Source organism: Cavia porcellus, unplaced genomic scaffold, assembly GCF_034190915.1.
Source record: "Cavia porcellus strain 051 isolate PalLab524CR breed Dunkin Hartley unplaced genomic scaffold, mCavPor4.1 scaffold_12, whole genome shotgun sequence".
Classification (NCBI taxonomy): Eukaryota; Metazoa; Chordata; class Mammalia; order Rodentia; family Caviidae; genus Cavia; species Cavia porcellus.
Window position 1 is genome coordinate 83,172,782 of NW_026947495.1, and position 25,795 is coordinate 83,198,576.

A 25,795-nucleotide genomic window follows, 5' to 3' on the forward strand; every position below is an offset into this window, starting at 1 on the left:
CCGAGGTTGTTTCCTCTCGGCTTCATTTCGATGCTGCACAAGCAATAGGGGTGAAAGGTCGTGAACATGGCGCTGGCCACTCGTCTGCTCCCGCATCATCTCCTCTCCTGGTCGCTGCCCCGTGGAGCCGCTCGGCTTCAGACCCCCGGGGCGGCCCCAGTGAGGCCGCTTTGGGCCGGACTCTGCTGCTTGTGCCGCCGCCGCCTCAGCTCGGGAGCGACGCTGGGTCGCCGCCGCCTGGGGCCTGGTTCCGCCCCAGGGATCCCTGCAACCCTCGCCGCCTATCCTGTGGGTCCCCGGCGCGGTTACAGCACCGAGGGTCAGCGCCCGGGGACCAGGATGATCGTCCTGGGTTTCTCCAACCCCGTAACCTGGGTGCGCACCCGAGTGCTCGCCTTCCTCATCTGGGCATACTTCGACCGCGAGTTCAGCATCTCAGAGTTCGCTAGGGCCGCAAAGCAGGTAGGGATCCCGAACATCCACTCTCAGCGGTAACGCAGAAGCGTTTGAGCCTGGGCCCTCAGCTGTCAGACCTCGGTTGTGGTCCAGACACCGAATCCCCTAGCCAATTGATTTCAAGTGAGCTTCTGGGTGTGTGCAAAGTCCCTCAGGTGTTTTTGTTTCTGTTTTCCCATTCCCTGCAGTTTTTGAATCAAACAGAAATGGATTTAAAGCCCATTTCTGCCACGTAGAAGCTATTCGGCTTTTTTCTGGCATTTTCCAAATCTGCAAAATGGAGACGCCAGTAAATGGCACATAGTGGGAACTTCTCAAATATATGTTGAATAAATTGAGGAGACAAGATTATGGTGAGGAATGAGGTAACATTTACAAAATACTGTCATGTCCTGTCCGGTACAAAGGCAGAACTTCTGGCTAGCTATCTGACAGAGCTCTACCCCTCTCCTTAAGGGATAGTCAGGAGATGAGTAGTTCTACCCTTTCAAAAAGTTTGCTGGAAGTATGGTACCCATTCATTGATGATAAGAACAGAGCACCCGGGGGCCCGGGATATAGTTCAGTGGCACAAGCACCTGAGGCACCTGGCAAGTGGGAAGTCATGAGTTCAGTCCCTGGTACCAAAAGAAAAAAAAAAGCACCCAGCACACTGAGAAAGCCTGTCCTGGAGTGGTTCTCAGCCTTAGCTTTATCAGTTATGACTCTGGGTAGCTGATAGTATTTTACCTTACCCATGTGATGGTCACTTTGAATCTTGAGATTATTTGCAGATTATATGTGTACATGTATTTTTCTTGGGTAAAAGGCCATCTAAACTTATCAATCTTTCTTTCTTCTTCCTTTTAAAAAATATATTTATCTATTTTTGTGCCATGGATTGAACCTTCACATTGAGCTATATCCCCAACCCTTTTTACAGTTTTCATTTTGAGATTGGGTCTTGACAAATTGTCCAAGGTGGACTGGAATATGCAGTCCTTCAGCCTCAGCCTCCCAGAGTTTTAGGATTACAGGTATCCATAACCATACCTGGCTTAAACATTTCTTTTGATTCTCATAGACAGTTTTTCATTCCCAAATATTGCAGAACTATTGATAAAAATAGAATTCATAGTTTATTTCACATTTATACCAATATAAATCTTATATAATCAGTGTAACATTTATGGTATTGACTGTTGGTATCAGTATTTCTACTCCTGATTTATTTAAGTTGTTTTTTTTTTTTTTTTGTCTTTTTCCTTTTTATCGGTACTGGGGATCAAACTCACGACTACCTGCTTTCAAGGCAGGCACTTATGCCGCTGAGCTAAATCCCCAGCCCCTTCCTGATTTATTTTTATAACCATAGCCATTTATATTTATTGATGTGACCTGTTATAAATTGTTTTCAACTTTATGTGATCAGTGTTAGTATTCACCCTTTTGAGTCAACTCAACTTACAAAGTAAGAAATCGAACCAAAAGCTTGGTGAACATTCTGAATGCAGCAGCGTGGTGGAGGGTAAACTTTTCTGCTCATGTCAGATGCCCATGCAGAGGTCAGTCAGTGTGACTGTTCCCCACGGTGCCCGCTGATGACACATGAGTGTGTCTACTTGATAACACATATAAATAGGACTATCAACTCATTTTGTGTCAGTAAGGAATAGAAATCATCTCCCCATTACGAGCTTTAAGAATCAGGCCATAGGTCTGTTTTGTCTTCTGATCCTGTTAGCTGTTTTCGCCTCCCCCTCATAATCCAACCTGTATGCTTTTTACTTTATTTTGAGTATTTTTAGTTCAATTAACCATTCTGAGTTTGAAAAAGAATGGGTCAGCTGTAGCCGATAGAGTGATTCCCTTAAACCTGTTGCTCCTAAATTTACCCTTCTAATCAGTCATATCAGTTCTTTAACACCTACACAATACCTATGTTTTTATAAAAGGACACGGCCAGGAATGGTCCATGTCACAATGCAATTATAGGTTTCATTTTATATGTATAATTTTAGGATTTGGGAATGGTCTAGTGCAGATAAGCTGATGTATCTACTTTTTGAGCTCACCGTTGCTTAGAGCAGCACAGCTCATAGTAGCTAAACCTTGGAAGCAGCCTATCTGTCCCTCAAAAGATGAAAGGTTAAAGAAAACGTGGCATTTACAGATAGTGGAATATTATCTGCCACTGAGGAGAAACTTAAGATGTTCATCGGAAAATGGGTGCACCTTGAGACATGGTATGAAGTGAAATCAGACACACAAGCCTAAATGTAACATGGTTTCTCTTTATGAGAAACCCAAAGTATAAAGAAACAGCAAAATAAATAAAAGATAATAGGCAGCAGGAAGGTAGACCTTTCTCAGAAGGGAAAGAGACAAGAGAGGGGGAGAGATATGTGGGGAAGAGGATGAAAAGGAAGTAAGACATGGTATGTGCACACACCAGCTCCACACAGCGTGTAAACCTTAGGTACAGCACGCGTGGCCTAATGGAAATTGAAAATGGAGTGACAAAACTGAGCTCCAGAAAAGCAAAATTGTTGATGGAGATTGCATGGCTAGTGTATGCTGTTCTGTGACTTGTCCTAGACTGTAAGCAGGCTTAATCCTCCAGGGTCACTAGAGACCAAGAATCATGTAAAGTCTAGACAAGCATTTGTCATGTGAGTGGGGGGTAGATGGCCCCACAGAACCTGCTTGCAGTTGATCTGTGCATTTGACTTGGTGTCATCCCTTACCATGGGCCCCCGAATTACTGTTTTCTTCCGTCCTTGTTCACTTTAGCTTTTCCTATGCAAGGGCAGGTTGTTTCCTGGAAACCTCCACTGGAGGTTAGGCTCTTGCGTGTCATCAGGCTCCTCATTTAACGGTTCCTTAGTGTTTCTCGGGATAATTTGCTTAGGCATGACTTCTTTCACAAATGTGGGACTGGTGGTTGAATTGCAATGTGATAGTTTTGGTCATTTGTTTTGCCCAAATTATTACCCATCTTCCACATGAAATCTTCACAAGACACAGTATCTCCAAACCCTAGAGCTTCTGAGGTGTTTGCATAGAATCCTTGAATCCATTCATGTGTGTGCATTTTCTGAAATTCAGTTTCATTATTGTGTTAATTTACTACTCCTGTTTAGCAGAGCCCCACAGACTGAGTGGCTTAAACAACTGGACTTCAACATCAAAAGGGTTGGCTTCTCCTGAGGCCTCTCTGTCTTGCGGGTTCTGCATGGTCTTTGCTCTACATTTGTTCATTTCCCTGCATCTCTATGTGTGACACATTACCCCTTCCTACAAGGACACCAGTCAGTTTGGATTAGGGACCCCCATAGTACACTCGCTCTAACTGAATCATTTCTTTAAGGGCCTTATCTCCAAATACAGTTGCATTCCAAGATATGGGAGGCCCGGGCTTTGACATGGGGCAGGGGGCATGGTTGTGCAGTGTCCTCTGACTGTGCATCTCCTTTCTCCTGGATTTCAGCTTAGATGCTGCTTTCTTTAGGAAGCCCTTTCCAGCCCTCCCAGAGTAGGTAGGTGGATCTTCTGCATGCCCCCAAATCATCATCTTGTTCTTAGCCCTGTTTTGAATCTTGAATTTGTCAGCAAACTTGTCTTCCTCTGCTCCAGAGAGGTAGGGTCTTAATTTACAGTTCATTTCTCATTGCTAGGAATGTACAGAACCCATTTAAAGTGAGCCCTCACACATCAAAGTGGGGATCCTCTACTTTAAATTATAAAGTTCTTTTCCCCCACTTTCCCAAATGTACCTTATCTCTCTTAATGAGGCACAAACCGCAGCCCAGACTCCCAATCCAGCCTAGCTCAACCGCGGCGAACCTGTCACAGCTTTCAGGATGCAAACATCCTGCTGTGGCCCACGTGCCATATGTTCACACCGCTGGTCTATGTGGCCTCCTGCTTCCTCACTGCTGTCTGTTCTTAAAAGGTGGGCCATAGGAAGGTTATGGTTTATCATTATTTTAAAAGAATGTAAGTATTTTTTATTGAAGCATTGCTATGCACACCTTACTTTTATTTCCCAGATTCCAAGAGTAGATACATCATTAGCAATACTCTGAATGTGGAGAGACCATCTAGGAAATGTCAGCTAACTTCATAGGAGTCTCAGCTAACATTGATACATTAGTATGTGACATTGTTTATTATCTTTGCTCTAAAATAGTCTTTATTACATTTAACTATTTAAGTACTAGCATTGTATGGTGTTTTATATGATATTTTGAAATAATTGTTCCCTTCCTCCTATTTTTTTTCAAGGCTTTTGCTCATGTCTCCAAATTGCTGTCACAGTGTAAATTCGATCTATTGGAAGAACTTGTGGCCAAAGAGGTAAACTGTACATTTTTTCTCCTTGACCTGGAGATTGAACTCGTGGCCTTGTGCAAACTAGGCAAGCACTGTGCCACTGATCTGTGTCCCAGCTTTTTTTATAATGAGCTAGAATCTCGTATGTAGTCTAAGCTGGCCCTGGTTTTACCACCTTCCTCTTCAGCTTCCCAAGGAGATAGGGTTACTGGCATGTACCACCATTCCTGAGTTAAAGGATACTTTTTCCTTTCAAGTAAGTATATAGGTTTCTTGCAGACAGTGGTACGCATTTCTGATTGTGCACCAGTGACTAAAATAGGGTGCATGAGTGCTTTGTCCTGTGTACAAGCTGGAATAATCCAGCTGCTTCAGGCCCAAGTAACTATGATACCCTTCCACTGCTTACAGACAGTGTTCTGCTAGGAATTGTCTGTGCGAATGAATTAGATGCCTTTCACTCTGCTTGTGAGGATAAGCAGACAGTGTGGCAACTTTTTAAGGTTTGGAAAAACCCATTCGCTGTTAAAGATGGTTACTTCCAGCACTTTCACAAGCTGAGCAGGTGACTGATGGTTTGCTTTTTCCAAACTTAGGTGCTGCCCATGTTGAAAGAAAAGGTCACATCACTGCCTGATGACCACAGACGTGCTCTTGCTGCTGACTTAGATGAAATCGTCTACATGTCAACAGGGGACATCTCCATTTACTACGATGAGAAAGGTAATGAGGCCAAGCACGGTCAACTGCTGAGTGCCCAGAGCCGTCCAGGTCAGCTGAATGGTGGATCCTCTCTGCCCAGGCAGACGCCTGCAGAGCCTCAGAGAAGTAGATGCATTTCTGAGAGCTGCAGACGCAGCAGTACTGCCTGATGTTCAGGTCCTCTGCTTCCTTCCGTTCAGCACAGGAGAGAAAGTCATCTAGTGATGACTAGTGATGACTAGAAAGTCATCTAGTGATGAAACCAGTCTGCCTAGGACAAGCTGCTCCCATATCTCAAAGTGAAAATATTTATGTTTCACGTTTCCTAACTTGAAGCATTTTAAATTTCTTGAGCATTTTTAATTTCGAGCTGCATACTCCATGAAAGGAGTAAAGAGTAAAAGAAAATCAGTAGATAGTATCAGCTAAAGACTGATATCAAGGGGCTGGGAATTTAGCTCATCGGCATAAGCGCCTGCCTTACAAGCATGGGGTCATGACTTCGATCCCTGTTACCGATGGCAAAAAAAAAAAAAAACACTGATATCAAGCAAGATTAACTGTTGAACTCCCAGGTTGGCTTTGGAGATAATCAAAAAAGATAGAAGGAATTTTCAAGGTTTTCTGGCTCTCTTTTTTTGTGCAGTCTGTACATTTTCCCAGTAGCATTCTTGGAAAGTTCACTGAGTGATAGATTGATGGATTCCTGATACACAACTTCTGTGTACATTATGTGCCAGGCTCATAGGAAATATAGCCCATACTTACATACTGCTTATGTGTCAGCTCTCCTGTCGCTGGACACAGTACCTGACACCCACAGCTTAAAGAGGAGAAGTTTAATTTCAGGGATTCAGTCCATTGTCTGCTGGTTCCAAGGCAGAAGCATGGCTGAAGGGCATGGTGGATCAGAGCTTCCTCATTTCTGGCTGCTGGGAAACAGAGCAGGGGAATGGTGTCAGGGGAGCAGGGGAGGGACCAGACCACACAGTGTCTAAGATCCTGTCTGACCCACCAGCCACACCTGGGCGTGTGCGTTAATCTGCTGAGCAGTTTCCAAGCCAGTCAGGTTGGCACAGTCGGTTGGATGGTCGCATTTCCCAGGGCAGTGATGATAGAGGACTCATGGTTGGAAAAGTTTTCATACACATGTGAATCTGAAACATTAATAAATGTGTTCTATCTTTTTGGCACCGTGGTTACTAAGTGTTTTTACGCAGGTTGTCAGAATTGCTAAGCATGGAGGCAATCTAGGATACACTAGAAGCCTGCCTTCTTTCAGGCAGTGGAGTTAATAGCCAGCAAAAACTGCCCCCTCATTTTTGTCATAACAATAAATATCTGTCATGAAATTATAATTTTAGAAAGCACTGTAAATTGATAATAATCCATGTAATATACTTGGTAGAGTATGTGCTCAATAACCAAATGCTATTATTACTAAGATGCAGAGGAGAGGGTAAAGGTATGTAATAAGCCCTACGAAAGTTTTCTAAAAATAAAAATGTTTTGAAAGAAGTGTCTTCAGGTGCACCAGAACATGCACAGGGTTTGATCTGTAACCACAGTGTAACTGCAGCACGTTTCTGCTTTCAGCGTGGTAATGTGCGTGATGGATCATGTGACTTGCTTTTGTGTGTGTGTTTCTTCTCTAAGGAAGGAAGTTTGTTAACATCCTGATGTGCTTTTGGTATCTGACCAGTGCCAACATCCCCAGCGATGCTGTCCGTGGAGCCAGTGTGTTCCAGGTTAAGCTGGGGGATCAGAATGTGGAAACCAAGCAACTTCTTAGTGCAAGTTATGAGTAAGTGTAATGGTTCATTGTTTCCTCCCTAGAGAATGGAAGGCAGTGCGCAGGGGTGAAAACTAGAGAACTTCAGCAAGAAAGGACGGAAATTTGGCAAGTTATTCATGAAGAGAAAGGTCATAGGTACGCTGGATATGAAACAGGAATGTTAAGAGACTAGACAGAGGCAGTACTGCTGACTTTCGCAGAGAGAGGTGGGCGTTGCACTGCGGCCCGCCAAGCCCCCTGCAGGCTGGCCACTCCAGGGGCTTATCCCGCCTTGCCCTGCCCGTGCAGGGCTCAGCTGTGGGCCTTTCTCCGCCTCACCAGGGCAGCAAGAGCCATGTCTGCAGTGGCTTCTCCCCTCCACTGTGGCCCCTGGTGCTCCATGGCCTCCGTGCCTTCCTCTCTGTGACCCCCTTTTGTGGCTTGTCCTCTTGCAGTTTCAGACTAGTCAAGTCTTCTGCTTGGTGATTGGACCCCAAGAGGCAGGCAGTGGAAACTGCTAGGTGTGTGAGGAGTATTCTAGAATTAAAGCCCTGTCCCTTCACCATGGTGTTCTGGTCACTGCAGTCATCCGGAGTGTATGAAGGACCCTCCGCCGCTGGACAGGCCTGTAATCTCAGCATTTGGGAGAGTCGTTGGGAGTTCAGGGCCAGCCTGGGTTTCATATTGAGTTCAAGGCCAGCCTGCGAACCCAAAGAAGAAATAAAAGGCAAGGAAAATAGAGAGCTACAGCAAGTCACATTCCGAAGGGCACGTGGGCTTGGAGAGGAGGTCACAGCCCTTGGCACATGGCCATTGATCGAGCATCCCTGAGTGCCAGGTACCCCCTAGGGATTCAGCCCCCAGGAGTACTTCTAGTCGGAAGTTAGCACATTATTTATAAAGCATACTACATTTTTGTGTAAAGATAATTTTAAAAAATGAACAACTAAACAAGTCAGTGGAGATGTAGTTCAGTGTTTAAGAGGGAATATTATATGATGGTGCCAAAGTTACAGAAATATAACAAATCCCAAAACTGACCTAGGAAAGAAAATGAATGTTTCATGAAGGTGCAAGTGACTTATATGCACGCACGTTTTTTCACTTCTCCAAAGAAAGATGTTTTAAAGAAATTGTGCTATTTTTATAATTATTCAAGATAACCTACGTATTTAAATACCTATTAAATCTGTTGTCTCTTTATAAAGACATGTATATATTAAAAATTATTATCAATACTGACTTTGCCTTGCCATTTGTCCCTTCCTAAGACTGTGGACAGCTCAGGTAGACTGATCTCACTGAGTTAAAGTCTATGAACCAAATCCACTACGTGTTACTAGACTGGTAACTTACTTTAAAAGAGCTTTTCCTGTATGCTGTATTTTATACTTAAAGTGCTGTTCGGAGCTCCAGAGTACACTTTGTATCTTCTTTACTAGGCACCTGTGTTAGCTAGTGTTTGACAACAATGTTTGTTCAGGCTTCAGCTAGAAGGAGCAGACACTGAGTGCAGATCAGTCCCTGAGAAATACTCCAGGGGTGAGCAGAGAGCTCTGAGGAAAGCGCTTGTTAGCATGTACAAGGCCCTCTGTTCAGTCTCCAGCACTGCCAAAAACAAAGCACAACTCAGTCAGGATGTATTTCAGTTTGGGGGAATATATTTTTATGGTTGTATTGGTAAATTTTATTTATTTATTTGTTTGTTTGTTTATTTATTTTTGTCTTTTTGAGACAGGGTCTCACTATGCAGTTCAGGCTGGCCTTGAGCTCACTTTGTAGCCCAGGCTGGTCTCGAACTCACAACGATCCTGCCTCAGCCTCCCGAGTGCGGGGATTACAGGCGTGAGCCACCACGCTCGGCTCTGTATTGGTAAATTAAACTCTTTGCTTTTTGATTTACCGTTAGCTATTAAAGTAGCTTCCAGGACTTGCAGTCTACATGCTTAACCAGGATACACGGACTGATATGAGATCCACATTTCTCATAATTTTTTTGTTTCTAGATTTCAGAGAGAGTTCACACAAGGAGTAAAGCCTGACTGGACCATTGCACGGATTGAACATTCAAAGTTACTAGAATAATCTTTCTTGGAAAAATCAGCATATGGACTTTTAGCAACTGCTGTGAAAAACTAAGGAAGAAACACTTTGGATCATGTGATCTTCACTTAATCAAGTCTTTGTATTCATTGGAAATACTCTTCGTGGTATGTCAGAATGGTACAATAAAGCATTTTCCACAGATTGTCACCACCTTTAAAAGAGTAAAAAACGGAAAACTGGAACACCACTACATTATTGGTGCCATATTTAGTATAATTCCAATATTCTGTCTGCACACGAGTTAATTTTATAAACCTAATAAGGTACTGAACTACCTACACGTCTCTAGGGTAACAATTCTTAGATTTCATTATGGTAGACACACACCATTAATCCAAGAATGTGTCATACTTTTTTTTTTTTTTTTTTTTTTTTTTTGAAGAGTAGAATATATTTATTGAGAGAAAGAAAGCTTCCCTCTGAAGAGAGACAAAAGGGGTCCCCGAGCAGGTTGCCAAGGACTTACCCATGGGTTCACGGTGGAGGAAGACTGGGAGCTCACAAGGCAGATGAACATAAGATGAGACATAACTATAGTTAGCCAATCAGATCAGTAGTTCAGGAAAATTGATTACATTAGGGACAAATGGGAAAGCAAGTCACATAGGAAGTGGGCATTCTTACAGAGCTGTGACTGTTTCCTAGGGGATGGGAACTATTCAGGGTATCAGTCCCAGGATATGGGTGCATTTGCATAGTCTTTTGTCTTAAGGCCCTGCCCACAGCAGGAGGCATCAGCCTCAGGGCAGCTGCCAGTGTTTGCATTGGCTCCATTGAGGACCTAGCCCTGTCTCACTGCCTATAATATTTCTAACTCGGCTGTCTGCAACAATCCCCCCTCTGAAGAAGTAACCCCAACTGCCATGAGGGGAAAGGGACAGAAGACCAAACTAGCTGCTTCAGGCTAAACGGAGTCGTAGTTTTGAAAGGCAGTCAGAGGTACTTCCACAGAGATCCTGTCTAGAGGCCCTCAGACACTAGGCATTGTCATCTTGGGCGTGCGCAGAGCTTTAAGTCTGGAGGAGACAAAACCAAAGAATCAGGTAAGTATGTATGGGCCAAAGAGCAAAATCAATAAGACAATTATGAATATAGTTAAAGATTTCCACCAAGAGAAACTAGAATTAATTCTTAAAAGAATAACGTCTTGGGAATTAGAATCTGACATATCATTGATTTGCTATCTAATGTCTTGAATAGCTACTGAGATACTAACAGAAGAATCAAGAATGCATACACAGCATTTAGTTTTTACAATTGCACAAGTGACCCCCTGTGCTGCTGTTGGAACATCTAATGCCATCTGATTTTGAAGGACAGCCTGTAATAAAAGATCACCTATGTCAAGGTTTATGTCTGTGGGCCCCAGGCCTCATGAGTTTGCATTGTGCATCTGTGATTGGTTCATAGTCTAGAGCTTGGATTGATGGTGTCAGTGCTCCACCCACAAAGGGGGAGCCAGGATGTGATGTAATGGCAGGAAGAAGGTGTGTCTCGTTGTCTTGCCCGTTTCCGCCTTGCTGTTTGCAGCCGCCCTGAACTGTGGCCCTGCCATGCCCGCCTGCCTTGGAGCCAACTGAGTGTGGACTGAGACCTCCAAAAACTGTACGGAATAGTTTCCTTTCCCAACTTTGGGCTTGAAGTATTTTGTCTCAGCAACAAGTAAAAAGTAGCTATGACAACCTATCTCCTTATATTTTATAGCTCTATTGGCTGTTAGGTAAGTTTCTCTCCATAGGGCAGCGTGAGCATGTAATACCAGGAAGCATACTTAGAATCAGTGTAAATACTGGCCTTCTGTCCCTTGCTGAGGTGTAAGGCTCTGGTCAGAGCTGTGAGCTCTGCTAGCTGAGCACTGGTTCCAGGTGTGAGGAGCTTTTAAGGCTGGTATAAAGTTACCACTGCATCTCCGGTCTTTCTTTTTCATCTTCTGTGACAGAGCTGCCATCACACAAGAGCGTTAAATCTGGTCCGGAAGCGGGGTGTCTAATAAGTTTTTTGGCTGTATATGTATGAGGAATTACCTGTTTACAGTCGTGTTTATCAATCTCAGTTTATTCCTCCTGTTCTGGCAGGAAGGTGGTGGGATTTGAGGAAGAACGTGTCTTTATTGGAAAGGCTGGTCCTTCTTGAGGTAGAGTCTGGTATTTAAGAAGTCGTTGTTGGACAGCCTACACTCCCCTTAGAGGAGAGCAGTCCTGCCACAGGGTGAGGTGTGTATAAAATGAGATCTTTGCCTAAAGTCATTTAGGTACCCTATAGGTTGTTAGCAGATCCTAGCTCTTGCATAAGCACCCCCAAAGCATGCCTTCTCTCATCTACATACGAACTGACATGGTGTCCTGTGGGTAGGCTCAGGGTGCAGGCACTTAGAGGTGCACCTTTAAGCTTCTGGAATGCAGTTTGGGAACCAGGTTCCTAGCATAAGATATGAGGATCTTCCTTTTGGGTCTCTTACAAGTTGATAGAGGGGTTGTATAATCTCTCCATATCTGGGCATCCAAAGGTGACAAAGGCCTGTAACTCTTAGGAAGCCCCTTAGCTGTCTTAGAGTTTTGGGCTGTGGGAAGGAGGGAATGGGCTTAATTTTTTTCCCGAGACTTTGGGTCCCTTTGGATATAATGGGACCTAAATATTTTACCTCAAAACAGCAAAGTTGTGCCTTAGATTTAGAGACCTTATAACCTTTGTCTGCTAGAAAATTTAGCAGAGCACAAGTGCCTTGGCTATAGAGCTCTTCCAAGGGAGCACATAAGAGTGCCATCTACATATTGCAAGATTGTGACCTGGGAAAACTCAAAACATGCCAAGTCATGGGAAGCAGTTGTCTAAAAAGATGCGAACTATCTGAACCTGTGGGGAAGCACAGCCCGTGTTAATTGAGATGCTTGGTCCTGTGGATTTATTGTCCTACCTGGTTTACCTTTAGTTGCCCATACTTCAGAATTTTTGTCTCCACAAGGGGAAGGCAGCATACCTGACATATATATATATATATATATATATATATATATATATATATAAAACACAGTATTTAAACATGATAAAATATCTCTTCCTAAGAGAGGAACTGGACTTTCAAAAATGAATGTATAAAAAAACACATCCCAGTTACAGCCTAAAGGTTGTGAGAAGTAGCAAATTACCTCCTCCCCAGTGACTCCTTTCACTGAGGTGTGGCGACTAGAAGGAGGCCAGGATTCAAAAGCAGGACAGAGAGGCTTGCGCCAGTGTCCAGCAATAGGCTGGTTTCTTTCCCCTCTATGGTCATGATTACCTGGGACTCCTCTGTGGAGATGACAGTCCGGCCAGAGGGAGAGGGCTGTGATGCCCTTTAGTCCTGCTGGGCCAACCGATAGGATGGTCTAACCCTGGGGCCTTGGCCTCAGAGGGCAGTCCGACCTCAGTGGTCACCTCTGCAGTCGGGGCATGGCTCGGGGCTTCTGAGTGCAGTCCCGCTTGAGGTGACCTGGCTTGGGCAGGGATAGCTGGTCTGTGTTGTCTTTGAATTCTTCTTGGAGCCCCTGAGAATTGACTTAGGGTCTGTTTCTCTTAATGCTGTAACTAGGGCAGCTGCTTGTTCTCAGTCTGTTTTCTCTCCTTGGCTTCCTCCTCATTACATTTATTAAATAGGGAGGAGGCAACTTTTACTAAAGTATCGAGTGAGCTATCTGGAGCAAAAGTCATCTTTTGTAACCTTTTTCTAACGTCTGGAGTTGACTGAGTAGTGAACATGTCTTTAAGCAATATCTGTCCCTCTATTGAATCAGGTTCTATAGACACATGTTTTATTATTGCCTCTGATAAATGATCTAAGAAGTCAGAGGGGGTTTCACCTTTTTCCTGAGGAACAGCTGGCAATTTAAAATAACTATAAGGCTTGGTTTTTGTCAAGAATACACACTTGAAAATGTCTCCTGTCCCAGTCTCCTGTGTTGTTGGCAGGCCACTTGGGGTCTTGGGTAGGAACTGCTTGTGCCCCATGGGAACTGCTGGTTCCCCTGGCTGTCTATCTTCTGGCCTTCTAAAGGCAGCAATATGATATTCATCTCCAAAGGCAATAGCAGCGAGTAATGTTGTCTGTCTCTCACCAGAAGTCAGTGTCTGATTTAAGAGTAACATTACATCTTTGCAGCCTAGCTCATAGGTCTGAGTAAATCCTCTAAAGATATCAATGTAGCTATCAGGGTCATATGAGAATTCTCCCAGTTCTAGCTTAATTTGCTTCAAGTCACTGAGAGAAAGAGACCTATGAGTGTGGATGGTCTCATAAGGATTATAATTATACCTGAAGCATAGATAAGGATTATCTTTTAATGCAAAGAAAAATTTAACATACTATAGTTTTAACCATTTTTCTTCTTTCTTACAATATGATTTTAGCTGTAAAAGATCATCATAATTTTTTTTTTTTTTTTGCCTTTTTCCTTTTTTTTTATCGGTACCCGGGATCGAACTCACAATTGCCTGCTTCAAGGCAGGCGCTTATGCAGCTGAGCTAAATCTCCAGCCCCCAAGATCATCATAATTAATACTTCCCTTTACACTTTGACTCTAGAGCATAGGTAGGCCACTCACTCTGCAGAGCAATGCTAATTGTCTCTTTTTCCACAAGGAAGGGTCGAACATCTTCCAGTGCTGAAGAATGCATTCCAGAGGAGCAAGGGGATTTGGCATTGAGCTGCCCATGTCTGTAATATAAAAGCAAGGGATAAGTATGAAAGCTTTTTGTACCTGAGAATTGAACTTAGGACCTTTCACTGAGCTATGAATCTATATTGAGCTATCTAATTATGCAAATAAAGGAGAATAAGCAAGGCGTCCCTTTTTATTCCTATTTGCTAAATAGTCCCTAAGCGTCCCTGGGTTGCCACTGTTCCAGAGCAGGTGGATGCCACCTGGAGAGCATGGAAGATAGACTGGGTCAGCCTACCCACCCTCGGCCTGACCTGCAATCCTATCCTCCCAAATAGCTCATGAATTTTGTTTCCTTAAGGAATGCTTAAAGGAAGCATAACTCTATAATAAACAACTTTGCTTATTAGAAGAGAGCATATGTTAAAAGGTGAGTTGGAAGCAGGATGCTTTTCTCTAGAGATAGTTGGAACAGTGGACCAGAGGAGCCCCGCTCCATGCACTGGGCAAAGGGGTCTCCAGGCATTTGTCTCCCACTTAATTTCCTAGGTAACCTTTCCTAGTAAGGGGATACGGCTATACTTTATTTAAATTTCTATATCTTTGAAGCTCACAATTAAATTTGTAAATCACCTAGCAATCAGCTAGTAAAGGCACATCAATTTTCTAGGCACACAGAAAAGAAAAGCCTATTTATCTTAATTAACATATGTAAGGCACAAATACAAATCCTTCCTACTACACAGCAGGTAGTGTGAACAACTGATGTAAACTACCTCAGTTCTAATCTCTGAAGGTGGGAGAAGTTAGTCGAAGTGATTTGAAACTTCACTGAAAAGTTTAGAAATAAGGATAGAAAGAAAAGAGATTTTTAGTGGTCATGAGCAAATGTTCACTAAGGAACTTTGGGTGTCCACCAGACAGTCGCCCTGGCCAGGCACACTCAGTTCTCAGTTTGTGTCGGCTCAGATAACCAGAGATCATCCTCCAGACAGGAATCCAGCTTTTTCCTGGTCAACATTCCACTGACTCCATTGGCCAATGGCTTCAATGGAGATTCACCAAACAGATGCTGGGGAACCTGTCCTCTGCTTCTGAGGGTGAGAGCTGCTATAAGAGCGATTAATTAGCTGGCAGAGTAACCACCGTTTGTCAAAATTCTAAAAGGGATAGTTAAAAGCCTGAGCTAGATCATTACCTACTGCTCTGTGAATTTACAGTAAAGGTCAGTAAAGTCCACAACTTGAGAGATTGGAGAGCCTCCTTATTCTAATGTGTTTAAGACCCCATGTGTGCTGCTTCCAGGGACAGCTTCTTCCACTGTCACAGGAAGCTGGTTCTCCCCACTGTGTCTCAGGTTTAATCTCCAAAGGGGATTTGCCCAGAACACTGAGCCAGGACACGCCTCTTATGTGTGTTCTCCTGGACAGGCACAATTCTGATCAATGTCTCATCTGACCCAGAGACGGGGTGTGTGTCCTTTATCTAAGATGACTTCCCTGTCCTTGGTGTTAGCAAACACTCATTTTCTATGGGCTTACCTAAGAAAGAAAAGGTTTGAATAATCTATTGTTCTGACTTCACATGCCTCCATAAGGAAAGAACCAAGTGGGAAATGAGTAGAGGCAAAGTCAAAGTTAGGAAACTGAAGCAGAACAGGCTTGACGTTTCCTCTAGAGTACAGAGCAGGATCAGAGCCAGTCTGTTTCAGTGACGCCTGCCAGCAGCCTAGTGCTGCTTAAACAGTGGAAGGCATCCTGGGTTTTGTAGGCATGTACATTTTCTAAGTCTGAGCTAGATTTCCATTTAAGAGAACCGTTTTATAGAAGTTTATATTAAAGCCTGTCAGAGATATTCTAATATTTTCCCTCTAGTGCTATTGTCTAAATACAGTCAAGCAAGGAGTAAGTACCAGTAACTTTAGCAACCAATTTAAATTTAACTTGTATAAGAGCAAAATAGTAATAATATACTATTAAAGAGGGGGAGGAGAAAAGATGGCGGATAGATAACAGCAGCTACAGAGGCTCTCTGAGATAGCCAGCTTAGATTCCAGGAATGGTGCAACATGGGGAGTCCCAAGCAGAGGGAGATATACCCAGCCAACCCAGGAACAAAGTAAGCTGAGAGAAACCAATTAAAAATACAGTCCCAGTGCTACAATTGGAACAGCTAAAGTCTTGGTGCTGCCACCTGAACTCGCAGATTGAACTCGCTGCCGCTGCCATACCTGAATTGGCACAGCTGGGATAGCCCGCTAGTTTCAACTCACTGGAGACTGATATTCTGAGAGCGGGACTCGGCAAACCTAATAGAGAGCAGAGCTGGCAGGGAACCCTGCATTGACCTCCAGTGAGTGAGAGGAATAAAGACCCTTCCATAGACAAAGAGGCTCCAATAGAAGACATTCTGGGGCCAGGCAGACTGGCCGGAACAGGGGGCTGCAATGACTTCAGTCACATATTCCCTTCTCAAGCAGGACTGGTGGGGAGCACTTGACCTAGGTGATGCTACAGACTGAGGCTAGCCCAAACCAAGTCCCTGTACCTGGCAGTGCACCCTAAGGCAGTGAAGCCTTCAGTAGGTTGACCTGGAGGGGCAGACCCAACATAGGCTGCCCAGGTCTGTACCTCCTAGTACACTGCAGTGGGCAGGACCACCTAGTCAGCGCGCTTCAGACAAACTGAAACTGACAAAGAAAGAAACTGGGCCTCCTATATATGCCTATATGGAAGGAACAAAAAATATGAGAAGAGGAGGCAACAAGAGAGAGTCCTCAGTCCCCAATCCTGAGAACACTGATCCAGGAAAGGTAAATGCAAAGGAGAATGAGGACAGAAAACATGCAATATCAGGCACAGCACCAATAAACATAAAGCGATATCAAAAGTGGAGTATTTAACCAAGTAAAGCAAGATACAAATAGAATAATTAAAGAAACGCTAAACACCTCCCAAGAAAAAACAGATGGTAGAATTGAAGAACAAAAAAAACAGGGGGGGAGAATTGTTTGATGGAGAAAATGGAGAAAACATAGAATACATGAAGAAGGTTCAAAGAGATTACCAGGAAACTAAAAACTATTGAAAGCTAGCGCAACAGCTTGAAAGAAACTAAGGATAGATTATCTGAACTGGAGGACAGGTTTGTAATGTGGGAACATGAAAGCAAAAACTTCTTAAAAATAACAAGGAAACAAGTAGTAACAATACAAAGGCTAGAAGATGACAAGAGAATCTATAACTTAAGAATAAAGAATGTGAATGAAGAAGCAGGGGTATAAACAAAGGAACTGCAAAGGTTATTCACAGAAATAATTAAGGAAAACTTCCCAAACATAGGAAAAGGAAAAGATGCTCAGATGTATGAGGCATACAGAACTCTAGCCACCTACAATCAAAACACAACTACGCCCAGGCATATAATAATCAAGATTCCAGAAATCCAATGTAAAAACAGAATATTAAAAGCTGTCAGAGACAAGAAACATATCACTTACAAAGGAATACCCATCAGAATTATAGCAGACTTTTGGCACAAACCATCAAATCTAGAAGAGTGTGGGGCCAAATAACCCAAGCCTTGAAAGACAATAACCTCTAGCCAAGATTGATATAGCCTGCACAATTGTCCCTATAAATTAATGGAGAAACAAGATGCTTCCAAGATAAAGAGGAACTGGGGAAATTCACAACCACCAACCCAACTCTACAGAGAATACTTCAGGACATTCTAAAGAGAAAGAAAAGGATTCCAAAAACAATGGCAGAGAGGCCACAATGGATGGAGCAGAAAGCGAAATGAAGAAGACAAACTGACAACCAATGAAAGAAAAAGAGCGCAAGCGAAATGAGGCAAAGGAGGTTGGGTATAATTTCTAATATAGATGGCCTAGATACACTAACTTAAGGGAAAAAAGAGAGAATCATAGGCAGAGTGGATCAAGAGGTAGGGTCCACCGAGAGGCTCTTTATAGGAAATATAATTAGCCTGGAGAAGGTTATATGGACCAAAAATCAAATATGAGAAAACAGAGCTCGATGTGATAGGGAACCAGAGAGTAATAGGGGTAACTGAGCCAGTATTTATGGATAGGTTGAACAGACAGGCTTTAATAAATGATGAAATATAACTAGAAATCCAGTCTAGGAGTGAGAAAATTCGGAAACAACTAGGTAATACCCCCCCCAATATAAAACCAAGTTCATTCTGGTGGAGTAAAGGGGAGGAATAGGCTTCAAAAAAAAAAGAAACAGCAGAAGATATAGCTAATAGTGTATTAGAAATTAAAACCCTTATTACTCGCACCACTCTGCTTGGTTGAAACTTGTTCCATCCTAGTTTGTATACAAGCACTGGATCTGAGGGCACAGACAGCTGTCCCGAAGATATCAGGATATAGCACAGTGGTCATCTTTAATTTCCTATTAACTCAATCAGGATCCCTGTATGACTTATACTGTTGTATCATGACTGATCTTATTTAAATCTGACTTGTTTGATTGCTGCTTATTATTGACAGATTTTATTCAAAACTGTTAGGTTGCTGGTATCAAGTTGAGGAGTATAGACAACTATACTGAAAATGACAATGATTCACTACAATATCCATTCTGATTTGATTACTACCTGTTTTTGTAGCTCTACACTACCTACAAAGTTGTATTTCTATTAACTCTGTTATGTACTGGTATGTTCAAATATACTTTATCTGATGGTATAGCCAGTTCTATTGATGATAACAAGAGACAACACAGTGACCATGGTAGAACTCCTTATACAGCAGATTTATATGTCTTTTTAGTTTTATGTGTCTATAGGTATATGTTTAGTTCTGTCCTGCTTTGTTCTGTTTCTCCCTCTAATATAGAAAGGATAGAAATACATGTTAAGACTCATGCTTGCGTAAAAACCTATAAACAGTTTATGAGAACTGATCTGATGACACATGATGAAATGAACAAATACTCTGAAGGAAAGAAAGGGCACTGCAGTACCCAGTGCTGATTCCGGAGTGTTACGATGTGAAATCCAGCAATATTGTTAATCTTTGTTCAGAAGGATTTTAATCTACTAAGTTTTGTTAGGTCTCAGCATAAATGAAGATATGGATAAATGCGTACATGTCTAAGTGTATAGGATTGATAGCCATATTACTTAGTTTTTGTTGGAGAGTTGAACAGAACTGTTTGCAGTCTCCCTGGTTGAATTCCCATTTATATGTTCCACTTTTGTATCTTGAACAACTATTTGTGGGGGACAATATGTATACATCAACTAGTGATTTATTACTGTTTATTTTTTTCTTTGAAAGTACTAGTTCTGCCCATTTCTATTTTGTTTTGTCTCTCTTTAAATAATAAAAAATATACTATTAAAGAAACATTATAAATTTTACATATTTTAACTTAGATTCACATTATTTTAATAAAACTATATGAGACAAAGCAATTAAAAACAATGGGCAAATAGCAAGCAATTATCACAAATAGTTATAAACAGCTGGCAAAGACAAAGTAAAATGTGAAGTATAAAAATTTGTTACCCAAATGAGTCCCAGTCCAGAGTCTACGAAACAAAAGCAAATGCTCACCTCCATCCAGGGATCTAGGTGGAGACTCCAAGTGACGGGAATGCAAAGCCCGACCTATGTTCACGAGCTCATGTTCTCTAAACTGAAGAATGAATTTGGGAACGGAGGTGAAGAGTAGGATACATTTATTGAGAGAAAGAAAGCTTCCATCTGAAGAGAGACAGACGGGCTCCCGAGCAGGTTGCTCCTTATTTTGAAAAATCACTGCTGCTGTTTGACACTGTGGATCACTCTCAGGATGAGGAGTAATAGACAGGGCTCCAGCAGAAAGCCTTTGCATAAGGATCGGTCTCAGGGTTTGAATCGCACAGAAGTCCCAGGAGGAAAAAGACTGTCTCAGCTGCCTGAGGGAAATACCACTGGTTCCAACATACTTGTATTTAAAGTCCTAGAGGTCAGGATTGGGAGATAAAAACAGGACGCTAAGAAAAACTGGCTGAAAGGTTTCCTTGTTGATGAAAACCCTAAACCCAAAGATCCAAAAAACTCAGTGTAACACAATTTTTGAAACACCTCATCAAGATGCATTATAATGAAATTACTGAAAGCCACCAAAATTGTAAAAGCAGCTGGAGCAGTCAGACAGATACACCACAGAAAAGAGCCAAGATCAGTGTGACTACAAAGCTGGGCATGGTGGTGACACCTGTGCTGCCAGCACTTGGATACCAGTGTTGAGGGCCAGCCTGGGCTACACACTGAGTACAAGGCCAGCCTGCACTGCGTAGGGAGAGCCTGGCTCAGACAGAAAGTGGCAGTGTCTTTTCTCAAACTGCAAGGAAGAGATGTTGACATTATATCTTTAAGTGCTGAGAGAAAAATAATAACCTGGAGTCTACCATTAGCAAAAGGAATCTTCAAGAAAGAAGATGAGAAGAGACTTTTTTGGAAAGAAAATACAGGATTTGTCACCAATCAACCTGCATAAGAACCGTTACGGACCAGTGACAGCAGAGTTCAGAAATGGACTCACGTACATGGACAGTTGATTTTTGACAGAGGAGCCAAGAAATCCAATGAGAAAGGTAGTCTTTTCAACAGATGGGATAATTGTTAGCTGGACACGGTGGCACACACCTGTAATCCCAAAACTTGGGAGGCTGAGGCAGGAGGATCACTGCAAGTTTGAGACCAGCCTAGGCTACAAAGTGAGCTCAAGGCCAGCCTGAACTGCATAGAGACACCCTGTCTCAAAAAGACGGAAAGGGCCCGGGGATTTAGCTCAGTAGCACAGCACTTGCCTGGCAAGCACAAGGTCATGAGTCTGATTCCCAGCAACAAAAATAAAATAAAAACATAAAAATCATAAAGATGGGGGAAGGATAATTATAAGTTCATGTGGAAAAGAACCTCAATTATTGGCTTACACCCTATATGATTTTAGTGCAAAAGTCAGATTGCAAAGTGGCTCACAGACCTAAACAAAGTTAAAACTAGAAAATTGATACAGAAGGACTTTGCTGCCTTGAGATATCTGTGATTTCCTTGTATGCCAAAAGTGTGAACCGTAAAAGACCCCGCAGTGCCGCATGCACTATCGGTCTCCACTGTGAGGTGCCTTGGGTGAGGCTCTTGGGCTGGAGCCCCGAAGGCTGAGCCCTTGGGGCTTTGTCATTAACTGGGGAGCCCGCTATGTGAGGGCTATCAGAAAGCCAGAATAATTTCAGAGCACAAAAATGTTTTCCAAGAAAAGTTGCAAAAAAATAAGATGAAATGGCCATTTTTATAAAGAATAAGCCAATCTGTATTCCACCTAGTCTTAGCTGAAGGCACTGTTACTGAAGACTGCAGCTCTGGGGATCACAGCCCCAATTCTAAGGTGTGTCTCCAGCCAAAGGTTGTTCGGGACAGGGAGCCTCACCCTAGAAAGGTGGGTTTTACCCACTGGGTGCACCCCGGTGAAGCAGGGCAAGGGCGTGGTGCCCACATGGCATTCCTACGTGTCATGTCTTCATGCAGTCAGTTTGCATGAGGCTGGGGTTTCTAAAGGGTTAGAATCAGTAAAAAATGTACACACAATACAGCAAGGGGATTTCTCGGGCCAGCTTGCAGGATCAGCGTGCACAGTGGAGCGCTGCAGCAGGCACACAGCCGTCGGAGGCTGGAGAGCTGGGGCCAGGCCTGCGCAGCCTTCAGAGGTGAGCGCAGGATGGGCAGGGGCAGGGGCGTGGGCCTGGACACGGAAGAGACTGACCAGTGTGCACAGGCAGCCGCCAGCCTGGAGCGGCAGCCTGCTTTTCTCTCATTCCTGCCAAGCCACAAGCCCGTGGCTGGGCTGCCCACGCCCAGGTGGGCGGTCTTCCCCCGCCTGCAGACCTACATGCCAGCCGCCCACAGACACCCAGAGTGGGGCCTGACTAATGTGCCAGGCCTTTCTCAGTCCTCTCAGGCCGCCAGATCATTATTGTGGTCACATAGTCCCGGGGCTCCTCAGGCCGGGGCAGAGGGTGAATGAGATGCTCTTGAGAGAAAAGGCAAGGTCACCACCAGAGGGAACCAGAAGACAGCTGGCAAGGCCACAGAGGCCGGTGTGGCAGGGCTGCCAGTGGGCAGCCGAGGCTGAGGCTGTAGAGCCCAGTGTGCCTCAGGCGTCCTGAAAAGTGATGTGTTTATAATGAACTCTAAACATATTTGGTAACCAAAGTCTTTAGGGCACCGGCCCATTTTGTTGTTAAGTGCGTACCAATGTCATGTGTGTGCAAGATGTGTGTCACTGCAGAACCCAAAGCTTAGCAGCTTAAAACATTTATTTTACCCATCGGGATTCAGAAACCTGGCAAGTTTGACTTGTTGACTTTTTGCTTCACGATGCATAGACTGCAGTCACGAGTCCAATTTGATCCTGTTAAGGTTTTTGTTAAGCTTTATTAGGGTCTGTCTAGAGTAACTTTTTCTCCACGGAAACTTTCCTCCTTTTATTAGGGGTAGCATTTATGGGCTTTACCAGATGCCTGAGGGCCAAACAGGACCAGACACTATGCTGGCCAGAGGAAATGCAGGTGAACTGCTCAAAGCGGAGGGTTCCTGGGAAGTACTCAGCTTACAGCTCTTGATCACGTCTGGCTTGAGTTCATAGTCCATCACATGCTTCTAAATATCTCAATACATGTTCTCCACATTATCCTGTAAAGCCGTAAGAAAATCAATTATCCCATAATATCACCTTAAAAATTCCATGAGTTGTCTTTAAAATGCCTCCTTAAATCAAGATCCATTCAACATTTACGCATCACATTTGACTATTATGTCTCTTTAGTCCTTTTTGAGAACCTAGACTGCTCCTCACCCTGTTTGTGCCAGCAGCTTTGAGAGATCTTGGGGAGTAGACCTCCGCACGACACTGTCCTGAAAGTGCGGAAGGCTTACTATGACCCAGTCCTGTAAGCTACAAGCCAGCTCTAAAGCTTGATCAAATTCAGGTTGAATTTGTTTTGGCAAGAATTATCTTATAAACGGATTGTGTTCCTCAGATACCACGAGGAGGCCCATCATCTCGTGGCCCCGTCCTTTAATGTGCTGGTAATGAGGACATTTTCCCCTTCGCAGTGAATAAGTAACCTGGGAGGTGAAAGTGCAAACACTCCCGAGCTCTGCCCACGCCATCCCACGAGCCACGCTGGGCTAACGAGTGCCCGTGCCCACCCCAGGATGGGCACATCCTAATCCCTGCCACTGGTGAGTATGTACCTGACGTGGCAAAATGCACACAGAAAGCTCTCACGATGAGGTTAGCCATGACTGTTTGGGCGGCCCAGGGTGGTCACAGCGTCCTCCCGGGGCCAGCTGGAGGCACAGAGCCAGAGGGGAAGAGATGGGCGACAGGAGTAGAGGTTGGACCACAGCCTGAGGGCAGCTGTGGCTGATGCCTGTCTGTCCCGGGCCTCTAGAAGGAGCAGTGCGCAGCCCGTTCCGGCCTCAGGGCTGCAAACAGAAGCCCACCCTGTGGTGAGCCACTGAGCTCACGGTAGTGTGACACATCGGCCACAAGACGATGCCCACAGGGCTCAGTGTCACATCGGAGTTTTTGAAACGATGTCTCTTGATTCTGTCCTATCCTCCATTGGCATGCTTCTATAAAACAGATCCTTGAATCTCTATTTTCATAAATATCACTACAAATTCATGAACATTTATATGTGCGATTTTTTCAGCGCTGGAGATTGAGCCTTTGCATGTCCCAAACCCTCCCTCCCTCCTTGTCTTTCTTTGAGATGGTCTCACCAAATCACTGATGTTGCCCTGGCTGGACTCAAACTTACCATCCTGCCTCGGCCTCCCAGTGCACAGGAACGGTAGGAGCGCACTCCCGCACCAGTCCCAGCTTCTCTTTCCATTGGTGCCTAAATACTCCCCAGGTTTGCCAGGGGGTGCCCCGAGGCCTGTATGCATGGCAGGCTGAAGAAGGATGTGACTCCACATTGTGTTCGAGGGCCCCCGTGTCTCCCAAGGTAAAAACCCATCCCGGGATCTTCCTGTTGCACCCTGTCTCAAGCCTGGACTGGCCACGCCTTCCAAGAGTCCTGGCTGTTTCTCAGTGTAGTGACGTTTAAAACCAAAACCTGCACTCTTAAAGAGCTCTCCTATTTTAAGTCTGTAAGAGAATGTTCACTTATATGTAGTTGAGGTTTTGGGCCATTTATCTAAAAAAACCTTTGGAAGATGGAGATGCAGACTCTATGCTCTTTTGCCAGCCTTGTTTAAAATAATCCTTCTCAGGTCACTGTACCTAACCCTGACTTTTTGTTGCTGTTTATAGCATTGTCGCCATCTGACACCGAAGCACATATTATTTTGTCAGTTTGTTCCAGTGTGTCTTTAAGTAAGGCAGGAAGTTTGTCTTGTGCCCAGCTGTAGTCTCAGGGACTAGAACAAAGTCGGGTACATCACAGGGCCAGTAAACACTAGCCAGGTGGCTAAGTAAGTGGGCGAGGCTTATTTCTAGATCACACGGGAGGACTCCTGCTCCCAACCAGCACCCCGGCAGGCTGGCTGTTGCGTTCCATCAGGCACCTCCCCCTCCACGACTATCTACATTGAAGGATGTGTGACCCTGCTGGTGTGATCCTGTAACAAATTTGTTTTGTTTTGTTTGTTTGTTGTGAGACAGGGTCTTTCTGTGTAGTTCAGGCTGGTCTTGAACTCCCTTATGTATCCCAGGCTGGCCTTGAATTCACAGCAGTCCTCCTGCCTCAGCCTCCAGAGTGCCAGAATGACAGGCCTGCACCGCCACATCCAGCCATATGTCATTTTTTCTAAGTGCCGCATGGTGCAGCTAGTTGAGTGAACTGGGTGTCTGCCCTGGATGTGAGGTCTGCAGCTGCAGCGGCAGGAAAAGAGGGGGCCTTCCCTAAAGACAAAAATGGCTTTGCAATGTGGTTCTGTGTGGTTCCGAAGCTACTGGTGATGGTGGAAGGCTGGCATGTCGGGGCAAAGTAGAGGAGACGCCACCCACATCTCCACTTTCCAGAGCCCAATTCTGCCATTCGTGCCATGCTCGCTCCCCAGAGGCTTACGCTGGGTCATCTGCCACACTGGTTCAGATAATGCAGCTTACACTGTGGTCAGAAGCCTCCTCAGCCTCAGTGGACAGAGACAACAGCAAGAGCGGCGTTGTTGCTGCCACCTGTGCGCCCAGAGCTGCGGGGACCCGGCCACCTGTGCTGTGGCAGGAGGGGCTGCAGCAGCAGTGTGGGTGGACAGCGAAGCTGCGTGACGTGGCCAGCAAGTGTGGCCAGCATGCTGAGGAGGCCTGGGCGGCTGGCTCCCGAGCCCGAGCCTGGGCTGGGTGGCTCAGGGCCACGCATGCACCACGACCACTACCCCAACCACCATCCCAAGCAGTACAGTGACTGCAATAAGAGGCACAGTATCAGGGCACTGGGAGTGGGAGGAAGAGGCCGCCAGGGGCTGGAGGCTCTCTCTGTCTGTCTGTCTGTCTGTGTCTGTCTGTCTGTCTGTCTGTCTCTCTCTCTCTCTCTCTCTCTCTCTCTCTCTCTGTCTGTCTGTCTGTTGTGCATGAGCGCATGGGCCTGGTCTGAGCTCTGTTCCCTGTGCACCAGGTGACAATGTCCTGCACCCTCTCCATCCATGCAGCCCTGAAGTTATCAGCAGCCCAGTTAGACTTGGACACCAAGCGAAGTCTCACTCTCACCTGTGCTGGAGGGAACTGAGGTGAACCTAGACCTGGCTCGGGAGCATGTGCCGTGGAGCTGTAT

The 25,795-nt window shown here is 44.5% G+C and overlaps 1 protein-coding gene across 1 annotated transcript; it reads left to right on the forward strand.

The window, feature by feature from the left end:
• Nucleotides 1–30: 30 nt before the first annotated feature.
• On the forward strand, nt 31–9,499 carry Maip1 (matrix AAA peptidase interacting protein 1). Its single transcript, XM_003463358.5, has 5 exons — nt 31–462; nt 4,723–4,794; nt 5,367–5,493; nt 7,129–7,276; nt 9,253–9,499. Exons 1-5 carry the CDS (start codon nt 67–69, stop codon nt 9,329–9,331), a joined length of 822 nt encoding a protein of 273 aa, XP_003463406.1. The 5' UTR covers nt 31–66; the 3' UTR covers nt 9,332–9,499.
• Nucleotides 9,500–25,795: the final 16,296 nt, after the last annotated feature.

What these genes read in the sequence shown, in the direction of transcription:
- Maip1 (XM_003463358.5), top strand. Translation starts at nt 67, where the DNA reads ATGGCGCTGGCCACTCGTCTGCTCCCGCATCATCTCCTCTCCTGGTCG. An exon ending in AAGAACTTGTGGCCAAAGAG is followed by an intron (nt 4,795 to 5,366) that starts GTAAACTGTACA and finishes TTCCAAACTTAG; the next exon opens with GTGCTGCCCATGTTGAAAGA. An exon ending in CTTCTTAGTGCAAGTTATGA is followed by an intron (nt 7,277 to 9,252) that starts GTAAGTGTAATG and finishes TTTTGTTTCTAG; the next exon opens with ATTTCAGAGAGAGTTCACAC.